Source organism: Sipha flava, unplaced genomic scaffold (assembly GCF_003268045.1).
Source record: "Sipha flava isolate LNK unplaced genomic scaffold, YSA_version1 36_pilon_pilon, whole genome shotgun sequence".
Lineage (NCBI taxonomy): Eukaryota > Metazoa > Arthropoda > Insecta > Hemiptera > Aphididae > Sipha > Sipha flava.
The window spans coordinates 457796-469334 of record NW_020273076.1 but is presented as its reverse complement, the minus strand read 5'-3'; the positions used below and the strand labels follow the sequence as shown (position 1 = coordinate 469334).

Below are 11539 nucleotides of genomic sequence, written 5' to 3'. Positions count from 1 at the left end.
TGGGGAACCAAGTGAAGTTATGAAATAAAACCTAATTATGTAAAAAAGGAATTACTTTTAGAGTTAATTTTAATATATATGTATTATATTAAAATTAATACACTACCTGTAAAAAAAATTTCTTATATATTATGTGTAATTTTATGTATCTACATATCTGTTGAAAATATTTTTTAAATAATGAAGGTTTCTATCATTATTATTATTTTTGCATACTTATGAGTAGGGCTTGGAAGTTGTTACATATTCGTGTTTTTTTTGCATCTTAGGATTTATTGCTAAGTGAGTTATAAATTCGTTCCAAGACTACGAAAAACATATCAAAAGTTTTAAGTCATATTTTTGCATACTTGTTGATATTTAGATTTTAGAGCATATATCTTGATTTTACATTTTTAATAGCATATTTTATGATTTTCGAAGACTCGGTATGAAAATTCGAAAAATAAAAAAATAAATACATAACTCAGTGATTATTGAACATTCTACAAGTGCATTTTTTTATTCAAGAAACATTTTTAATGCTATTTTATTATTATTATTATTATTTTAAATTATGATAAAAAATTAAAAATCAGAATTATTTTTATTACTTTGCTTTTTCTATATTTATAATTTTATAAAATATTGGTGCAAATGAAAATTTTGTGTATAAAAATAAAATATAAGTGCATATTTTTAGAGTATATTTTTAAATTTTTAAGCACAAAAGTGCATGCATATTTAGTCAGTGGCGTTTCCTGACTTTCGGCGTCAGGCGTTAATGTGTGATTGATTAGGACCCCCCCTTATGAAAAATAAATTTTTATTAAATATCAACATGTTATTAAAGTTATTTATTTTACATACTTTTTAAGTTTTTAAAAATACATAAAATATTTATAAAATTAAATTATTATACAAACTGAAAATGTTTTAATAAATATTATAGATTGATTTTTATTTGAATTCAAATTCGATTCTTCCCTCTTTTTCAGTAAATTTGTTTATAACATCTTCATAAAATTTATTTCTGTTTGCTCTTAATTTGAAAACCAATTCTTTTTCTATTGATATTACATTTAAGCTGTTCATTCTTTCTTGTGTTTGAGTTGAGCGACAATATGTATGGATTCTTTTTAAAGATGAAAATGATCTCTCCACTGAAGCGGTTGATGTTGGTATAGTAGATATTAATTGAGCCAACTTATACACCTCGGAAAATCCACTGTTTAAGCTCATTTCAGAAAGATAATTCATAATTTCAATAGAGCTTTTATCGGATGATTCCTTTAAGGTGTACTATACATGAAGTTCATTTTATAGTTTACCATAGTTGAAAAAATCGCCATAAATATCTTGTAAATTTTTAATTAAATTAAATGGAAAATTATCTTTTTTTCGCAATGCATTTAATTTTCGTAGGATTAAGTAAGTTAAAACATTGCAATTTTTCAAACGATTTAAAATGGATATTAATTTGAGATTGTATATTGTCAATAATATCAAAATAAAGACGTCTATAATAATCTTTTTTGTCGGTTTCTATTTGTCTAGCCCTGCGATTGCTTACAAAAAGTTCGTTAGCATTTTCAGTAAATGATGCCCATAAAGTATCAAAATTTTCGCTTTCTTGGTATAATTGGTTTTGAAAATCAAGTATTTTTTGACTACAAAATAAAATATAAAAATTTTTTGACTGTAAAATATTGAACAATACGTCAGTAAAAATAAGAAGATTAGATAATATTTGTATAATAAAAATGTTTTTATTTTCTTGAAGGAAATTTGCAAATCCTTTTGCTGTCATTCCAATAACATTATCAAAATCACCACTTTCATAAACAAACATAAAAAAATCAACTAATGATGTTCAATGATTATGAACTATATGAACTAATTGTGAAGTAAGTTCCAACGAGTAGTAGCTAATGTGGGTAACTTTTTGGTCATAAATTCTGAAAGTGCTTTTAGTCTTTTAGGAGAGTGAGAAAAAAATACAGGTAAAGAGTTAAGACCTTGAAAAAAAATTTTAAGTTCCTTATTGCATTCTAATGATTGTTGAAGTATTAAATTAATAACACGCGCATAACAATGAGTAAATATAGCTTTAGGATATTTCTCTAATACTTTACTTTGCAACCCGTTTAAATGGCCAGACATTACTGCTGCCCCGTCATATGTTTGTGCCACTAATTTGTTTTCAATTTTAAATTTTTCAACTACTCGATTAACGTGTTTAAATAAAGAGGTTGCTGTTTTGTCAGCACTCATGTCATCAAATCCAAGAAAACGTTCAACAATTTTGTTTTCGTTTTTTGAAAAATATTTCAGTACTGTCGATAGTTGTGATTTATTACTAATATCAGTTGTTTCATCAAGCATAATTGCCACGTATTGTGTATTTTGAATTTCATTAAATATCTCATGTTTAATAACATCAGCAATTGAATTTATTAAATCATTTTGTATGGAAACAGAAGTATCTCGAAAAATAGTAGATGTATATAAATGCTCTTGTAATAATGGATCAAATTCTTGGGTGGAAATCAATAACTCCATATAGTTTCCCCTATTTACTGAATATTTGTTTTCATTATGTCCCCTAAAAGATAATTCCTGTTTAGCTAAAAAACATATTGCATTTATTAATCTTTTTAATATTTCTCTATTTTTTGCTGCTTTTTCATTATGTAATTGAATATCTATTTTTCTTTGTTTATCTAATGATGTGTCAATTCTAGCAGTTGATGATGATAAAAATGTCTTAAGTTTAAAATATCCACCTATATGAATTTCTTATTCAGTATGTTTTTTAACAGCTGTATTTAAATGATTTTAATCATCATACCCTTGATTATTCCAGTTTTTTTCGTAGAAAATAGTAAACAAGACCAACAAAAAAATTTATTCGATATTTCACAACCACATAACCAATCAGATATATTATAAAGCTCTTTACGAAAATGTCGAGTATTATCTGTTGTCTTTTTAATTTTTACTGTTGTTAAAATGTCAAGATCTGGACACGATTTACCATTTTCAACTAAAACTTTTTTTTCAGTAAATGAAAGTCTTGAAAAGCATTTTTGTTTTAATTGATTTACAACTTCGCTACGGTTACACATATTGTTAATATGGAATAAGTTTACTATAAGACACGTATTGTAAATTAGTACCAAGAGTATCTTAAACAAAAATAAATACCTAGTAACTGTCTTGAATTATCAATCAATTGCAATAAAAATGCATAAAAGATAGAACTAAATAGTAAATAATAATTAACAATAGTACTAGTACAATACTGATGCAGTGATGCACAGATATAAACAATAAGTTTTCGGCGATCAGCGTTGCAGTGCGAGTACACGACGTGCAGCCGTGATGATTCCCACCACTGCTATTAGCGGCTGGTCGTTAATTTCATTTTCAACGACTTGGTCTAGTATTAACATTGCACCGAAGTTAGCCGACAAATTACGAATATGGGATATTAGATACCGCAAGTCGTTATTCAAAACATTAACGTCTTACACGACATAATACATAATATTCCGTAATCACGCCATCGCGCGTCGTAGCTGCAGACCGTGCATGCCGCACGGTCGAATATCGAGTTAAAAATAGTTTATTAGTTGATTATTATTTTTATTTATGGAGAAGAGTACCTACAAGACAATTATTTAAAGTTTTGTAAATAAAATTATATTACTATGTAATATGCATTACAAATTTACAAATTACAATATTGCACACATGTTATGATATTAATGTTATAGGGCGTTAACACACAACTTGCACACCCAGAGAAAACGCCACTGTATTTAGTACTTTTTAAGTGCATTAAGTTCCGAGCCTTACTTATGACCAAATCGTTGGTCCCCTGTTAATTTTTGGCCTGGCAAAAAAAATTCCCGGCCTGAAATATCAACCCAGTTCGTCCCTGATTGTTGAAAATTATAATGGGAGTCAATTCAATATTACCTGTCTTGGGAGTCAATTCAGTTCTCGATTGGGTACCTAACCTAATTTTGGGAGCCAATTCAATGGTCATCATTATGGATACTTACAGACAAAAGTATAGATACAAGTATAAAAAATGTATATTTAATTTTTATTAATTTAATAAAAATAGACATTGTATAGACTTGGATTTTTGATTTTTAATATATATATTTAGCTGATTTAAAATTTTAGATAATAACAATTTAATACTTAATAATAAATGTCATGTATATTTTTTATAATTTTGAATTCATAAATAATAACTGACATGGCATTTGTAGTTCTAAATGACATATTTCAATTGTAATTACTTAGTTTAATGCATTAACACACATTTGATGTTTGATAGGTAAATTCAAACATTTGAAATGTAAATTTTTACTAAGGCATCAAAAACCAAAAGTTCATCAATGAAATTATGAGAATAATTATTAAAGATAAACGATCCAATAAGATAGATATTGTTTTCCAAATCAAAGCATTTTCGTTTCTCTGACTATTAGGAACATCATTTTCCATGTTTGATTCTATTAAAAGTTCTGCTCCCTAAAATGCAATCGTCCTCAATAGAAATATTATAATTTTAAAATGTTATTTAACTACTTATCTTACCTGAGTGTTAAAATTTGTTAACACAGAAATTGGTCTTTTATTTAAAAGAAATATTGAAACAGACTTAATCCATTCCGGACTTTTACTAGGAAAATCTTCTGTACCACGTTTGTATAGTTCATTACTAATAACACTTATAATAAGTGCTATTGCAGTCAAAATTAAAGAGTTACGATACATTAAAACTGAAATGTAAAAAAATATTTATTGAAGTCTAGTTTTTTTCTTTTATATGCACCCATTTCCCATTCTCGTTTACCTATGTACACAAGATATTCGCCATTGTTTGGTAATTTCATATTCAAGAATTGTAGGAATAGCAATTCAGAAATGAAAAATAAACATAATAAAGTTATTCGAAGTGAAGTTTCACGGCCCATTAAAAATGTAAATGTTCTCATCAATGAAATCACTGAAATTTAAATAAAAAGATAAAGGTAATAGTTCAATTTTACATACTACAGCCAATAGATATAAATGTATAATATGCATACCAACAGCTGGAATAATAACAGACGAAGAGTACATAGAAGAAAATCGCTTTAGATTCATTGTGTATCGTAGAATGCAATGTGAAAAATTTGATAGGGGATAATAAATTAAATAACAATCATGGTGAATATCATTCATTTCCCATTCTCTATTAGAATTCAAATAATCCATATCCTGTATGTAATTAAAAATAATATTAAAATGAATTACCTGGTTAAAATGAGATGGCTCTATGCACAATCAGTAAGAAGCTTAATAACCATACCTTTATTTTTAAGGAAATTAAATTAAATTATTTTTTTTGATTATATACATACATACAGATACAATCATATATATTTATACATCATCGAAAATCATAGTTAAAAATTGTTGTATAGAGCCTCCATTTATATATTATTTAAAAATAAAAATGTTAAAAGTAAAAATTACTTACAAAACCTCCGCTGTTACTTGGAACCGTCGTAAAATTTAGGAACTTATTATTATATAGCATAGATCCCATAAGGATAGTGCAATTATGAGAATCAAAAGGCCATTTTTCAATATTAGTTGCACATTGTGCATTTAGAGATATACGGTGGTTATACTGAACTACACCGGTATTACTAATGCTCACCATACTCATAGGTAGATTACTATAAAATGTTTTGGGAAGATCACCAATAAATCCCCTAAAATATAAAAATGATTAAGTTGTAAATACAAATAAAAAATACTATCAATATGGAAAAATATACATAAATACTTTTATGTATACCCCAAAATATATACAAAATATATTTTATATGTCTTGAGTTCAGATACTTATAAACATAAATATTATTTATATTAAGCTATTGCATATATATTATATGCCTTATATACAGTACCGGGTTAAATATTCGTGGGCCCCTAGGCAATTAAAATTTTGGGCCTTACAAAATTATTTTTTGCATACATCTTTAATATTACTATCCAATTATTAAAATAAACAGCTTTAATAATAACCAACTATTATTAATAAATAAAATCGTGTTAAATTTTTTTATTAAATATAATTAATTAATTTAAGAAATATGAATGAATTGTTATATTATTTTTATTTTTTTCAAAATAATTTTATTATTATTACTGCACATAACACCTACAATTTAATATATATTATATTTCATAATGACTTTTGTCCCGTAAATTCGTAAATAAAATAACAGGTCTTATTAAATGAAAAAAATTTAGTTTTCCGTTTTCACAGGGCTCCTTAAATGTGTGAGGACCTAAGGCGAGCGCCTACTCCGCCTAATGGGTAATCCGGCACTGCTTATATACCTTGTTGGTAATTTTTATACCTACGCAGATCCTTGGGACAATTTATTTAAAAGCTATCTTAAAAGTTATAAAAGTTAGATGTATATTGATTATATATGAGTAAATTTCTCTGTTCTCATCTCCCTACCCCCCTACACCTCATTTTCTGTTTCAATTGTTTATTTGCAGTATATCAATCATTCAGTGTATTTCAGACCTTCTATCTCGGAAGGCCGGGTCGTATCAAGGGGGGGATCGAGGTGCTTACGCCCCGGATGCAATTCCCGGGAGGGCGCAAAAATGAAAAATTTACAATTTAATTGTTATAGTTATAACTTATTACTTATAAATTAATTATGTTATACTATGTACCTACATATAATTATAATGTATATTTATATTTTAATAAGTTATTGATTTAAATCAAATTAAGAAAGACTTACAAGGCTTTCTTTATAAAGAAAAATCATTATTTATATTGCTTTTAAAAAAATATTCAGTTTTTTTTATAAATTAAAATACTTAATTACGCATTTTAAAGTTTCACCCCGGACGCAATATTTGGTTGCTACGGCCCTGCCGGAAAGTATCGTAAATTTCCAGGGGGTATGTTGTAAAAGGTATGCCAGAGAAATATATAATTAATAAAGAAATACATTTTTTCAGGGTATGGGGTTAATACCCTCTCACCGGTCTCCTCTTGAAATAAACACTGCTTTCATTAAAATCCAACACTGGAAGCCACAATACTATTATATAAAACCTATCTATTGAAATTTCTACTTTGATTTTCATTAAAAGCATACTATTATAAATTCCTGTTTAATTTAAGCGTCATGATTGTAAAATGTATAGAAATTCCTTATTCTTATGTCATATAAAGATCTACTTTGCTTGTTTTAAGCTGTGTTTCAAACCGATAAAATATAATCATAAAATTGTACATTTATACATCGCTCAATTCTTTCTACAACGTTATATCTCAAAAAGCTTGAATTTTAAAAACACTAACTTTAAAGTTTGAATGCAGAATAAAATCATCTAAAATAAATACTAATCTACCATCTGAAATTTTTACTATTTTACTAAGTCTATTTATAAAAGAATAATGTATAAAATTTGAAATTTAAAAAGTCCATGGCTGATTTTTGAGATATGACGTTATTGAAAGGAGTCAGTACATGTCCGGGATATGAGCCGCGCTTTAGTTATGGATCAGTGGTTCTCAATATTTTTTGATTCATGTCATCTTTGGCTACTCGAATCGAACACTGTGTCGCTCAAAAATAAAAAAAATAATAAACAATTTTAACCAGTGACCTATTTACAAACAATATATTTTTTTTTTTTTTGAGGGAGGGGGTGTCATCATTCATTTTTTTATGCACCAGTATAAAATGGTCAAAATTTATTTTAATCTTTTTTATTATCTTCTAATTGAAAAATTTAGTATTATTAATTTTAAACTATATGATAAACTTTAGCTTCCTTCTTTTATTTGTTTTATTTGCCAATTCGTTAATAACTCCATTGGCAGTAGTATTTAAATCTAGATGAATCGATAACATGGCAAGGCCGTTAAATCTTTTTAAAAAAAAAAATGCAATTTTCATCAAACTATATCCACAATTAGTAGACAACAATTTTCTGCGACTACAGTCAAAAACACCAATATTATCTTACCCGGGTTTTATTAGTTTTTATAAAATAAATAAAATTAATACATTTAAAAATTTTCCTTTTATATGAATTTACTAAATTAACCAACTTCAAATTAATTGAAATTTAAAAATTTTGCAGTCCGGAGATTTTCTTAGGAGGGAAACTCCTAACCACCCACCATTAATATACCATTGATTTTAACTATACACTTTAGATTAAATATAAATCATTTAAATATACACACGTTGAAGTATGCTATTTATGTACATGACGGTGACGACCATTATATGATTTTGTTCGAAAACATTTATTGTTTTCTTTAGTGATGTGAATAATCGAATGATTAGTAATCGAAGAAAAAAAAATCGAATAATCGAATGATTAGTAGCCAAAAACAAAAGTATCAAATGATTAGTAGTCGAAAACAAAATAATCGAATGATTAGTATACGAAATCAAAATAATCGAATGATTCATGATTTAACTGCTAGAACTGGTTGTATAAATAATCAAATGATTATCTATAAGAGTGAAAATGAAATGCATTCTCAATCCATATATTTAAAAATATAATATATTAAAAATAAAATAAATAATAATATAATATTGATTGACAGTCGACTTAAACAAGCAATTTTTTCGAATATTTCAGTTAGTTTGCTTTTGACTATTATTTGTACCATTATTGTACCATTATTTGGATTATTAAAATCATTCGATTATTTTGATAATCGAAAAATAATAATCGAATAATTCGATTATTCCTTTCGATTATTCCCATCACTAGTTTTCTTATAAATTTTTTTTTCCATAATGATTTCGTGTTACCCTTACGATGAGTCCCTTGGGTGATATGTCGCTCCGATTGAGAACTAATGATCTAGACAAAAAAAAATATTTTATCTAGAAAATTCTTGCTCCAAGTTCCTAACGAGACAACAACCTTTTAGTACAAAATTAATGAGTGTTGAAATATTAGAAATGGCAAATTTGCCGAATAAAATTAATAAAATTTAATTTGAAGGGAAATAACTAATTTAAAATATTTTATATAATTTGGCCAACCCTCAAACGCTCTCCCTTCAAAGCATACTAAAATTCATCACGCTACGTATTATGTAATAATAAGCTCTATATAATAATATAATATTCAAAATATTTATTTACAATTTATTATTACAGTTATTATTTGAAAATATTATTAAATATATTTATGTAAGTTATTAAAATATTATTTTTATAATATTATTAATAATATAATCAATCCTATTATAAAAGTTTAAATATTATCGTGTGTGTATGTAAAAATATATATAGATGCATAGTTAAATAAATAAGAGTCAACTTTTTACTTACTCATCAAAAGTCCTTATTTCAGGGAGCCAAAGTAGATATGAATGTTCATGTATTTTTTCAATATTATCATATTTTGAAGGATCCCAAACTAAAAATTCATCCTTCCATGCCTGTAAAATAATTCAAAGTAAGTTAATTGTAAAATAAATAAAAATCTTTACAATATTAATAAGTAAGTAAACAGTGGCATAGGTAGGAGGACTTTGGTGTTCAAACCCTCCCCATTGCCATAATACCAGCTATTAAATAAGTAGGTTATAATAAAAACTATTATTATATTATTGTATTAATATATCAACCCTGCAGAAAAAAATCTTTATCTATGTCCTTGTAAGTAGGTTGTAATATGTTTATTATTTATAATATTAATATTACCATAATTAATTGAATACTCATTTGTAGAACATCCCATTCTTCATTCTAGAATGAATAAGAACAAAAAATAAATAAAATCATGATGAAAATGAATCGAACTACTAGCACCATACTTTTAGTGCACTACATAACATAAATATTTACCATATGAAAATTATATAGAATAAATGTAACTTTGACATTGGTTTGTGTCGAATGATTCATCACAGGTCTAATATTATTATCATAGCCACAAAACAAATCATTTGAGAGTCTAACACCAGCAGATTTAGCGACAGAATTACTACACCCTTCTCCTTTAGAGTAATTCTCACCTAGAAATATTAATAGGTAATTGTAAATTATTATGTAGGTAGTAATCAATATTTTGATACGAAATCAATTTTACCAAAAAATGACATTAAGCATGCACAAAATAACGCTAATTTAAAAATATCCATCGATTTCATCGTGTTTACTAACGTATAAACCAATCTGAAACTAGAAACAAAATAAACGCCCATTTTAATTTGTCGTTTTTAAACTAGCTTGTAATAGTGTCTGTTTAACATCATTAAGCTTATCTGTGACAATTATGATTATTTAAACCCTTATATTTGCAATTTAACAATATTCTTTTTGTTTTTGACTATAGTACTGGAATTTGTCAACATAATATGGTCATAGATTTACGGTTTACCAATAAAATAATTAAAATAACACTTCGTTTTACTTAATGAATATAAACATGTAATGTTTAATTATTAATACCTACTTACTTAATGCATTAACCAATATTTCATGATTTTTATCAATGTTGGTTTATTCTTTTTGGTCAATTTAATTGGTTTAGAAATCATTTTTAGTTATATAGGTTAGTTATATAGGTACCTAGTTCAATTACCTAATTTTTATGAGTACCTAGGTATTAGAACGATGGCTTTAATTAATACCTTGTTAAAAATTGATTGTAAGAATTCTAATATCATAGGTAAAATATAATAGCTAATAAAATATAATTTTATTTTTCTACATTAATTAATGAAATGGAAACATTGGAAACTTTTATATTGTATTTAATATTACAATCATAATTATATACACAAGGAACCAGGCGCGGCTTTAGAGATTTACCGGGGGGGGGGGGGGCATTTTAAGTATTAACTTATATATGTATAATAGCTATATAATAGTTGTTTCCCCATATTAGTACTAAGACACAGAGTCCAACTACGTTCCTATATTATGATACACACCTCATATTAATGTCATAATATGGTTTATTAGACAAAATAAAATTATTAGGTAGGTATCTAATAAGATAATCAGGATTTTACAGTTCACAAGGACATAGTCCTAGTGCCCCATCGCCATTGGAGCCGCGCCTGCAAGGAACAACATAAGACTACATGGAAGTGTTTGAAAAGTTACTTATAAAATATAATTTTTTCCTTTTTTTTTTATTTCCAAATAAAATAAAAATTCTTATTTAATCATTAGAGCTCGGATGTTAATGACCAAAATTTCATAAAAATATGCATTAAACATACATTTTAACCACTCATTTCACCTCTACCTACATCCATAAAAATATTATTTGCATTTAGGCTTATTGTTTCCACTTGGCCATTAATGATTAAAGTTTTATCATGTTCTTATTGAGTAGGTACCTACTACCTACTGACTACTAAGTGTCAATTCTTTAAAATTATATAGACTCAGTACCTACTCTCCAATTTTAGCTTAAGTACGTATTCGGCAAAACTGGCATGTAAGATATTAAAAGGAGAGAT

The 11539-nt window shown here is 26.5% G+C and overlaps 2 protein-coding genes across 2 annotated transcripts; both read right to left on the bottom strand.

The window, feature by feature from the left end:
- Window positions 1-939: 939 nt before the first annotated feature.
- Window positions 940-4036, bottom strand: LOC112687984 (zinc finger MYM-type protein 1-like). The gene is made up of 4 exons (XM_025560997.1): window positions 3964-4036; window positions 1877-2765; window positions 1553-1649; window positions 940-1281 (listed from the first exon to the last, which is right to left on the bottom strand). The coding sequence occupies exons 1-4, from the start codon at window positions 4034-4036 to the stop codon at window positions 940-942; spliced, it is 1401 nt and encodes a 466-aa protein (XP_025416782.1).
- Window positions 4037-4221: 185 nt separating this feature from the next.
- On the bottom strand, window positions 4222-10257 carry LOC112687914 (acetylcholine receptor subunit beta-type acr-3-like). The gene is made up of 9 exons (XM_025560901.1): window positions 10156-10257; window positions 9912-10081; window positions 9768-9812; window positions 9393-9502; window positions 5525-5762; window positions 5091-5262; window positions 4856-5008; window positions 4597-4781; window positions 4222-4530 (listed from the first exon to the last, which is right to left on the bottom strand). The coding sequence occupies exons 1-9, from the start codon at window positions 10214-10216 to the stop codon at window positions 4366-4368; spliced, it is 1299 nt and encodes a 432-aa protein (XP_025416686.1). The 5' UTR covers window positions 10217-10257; the 3' UTR covers window positions 4222-4365.
- Window positions 10258-11539: the final 1282 nt, after the last annotated feature.

Bases quoted from the DNA above. Each gene is read 5' to 3' on its own strand.
- LOC112687984 (XM_025560997.1), bottom strand. From the start codon at position 4,036: ATGATGACCATTGAATTGGCTCCCAAAATTAGGTTAGGTACCCAATCG. The intron at 2,766-3,963 runs GTAATATTGAAT...AAATTCATATAG, and splicing joins TGAATTGACTCCCAAGACAG to GTGGATATTTTAAACTTAAG. The intron at 1,282-1,552 runs GTAAGCAATCGC...CTTCATGTATAG, and splicing joins AAAATGCTAACGAACTTTTT to TACACCTTAAAGGAATCATC.
- LOC112687914 (XM_025560901.1), bottom strand. From the start codon at position 10,216: ATGAAATCGATGGATATTTTTAAATTAGCGTTATTTTGTGCATGCTTA. The intron at 5,009-5,090 runs GTATGCATATTA...TTTAAATTTCAG, and splicing joins TGTTATTATTCCAGCTGTTG to TGATTTCATTGATGAGAACA. The intron at 4,782-4,855 runs GTAAACGAGAAT...TTTACATTTCAG, and splicing joins CGAATATCTTGTGTACATAG to TTTTAATGTATCGTAACTCT.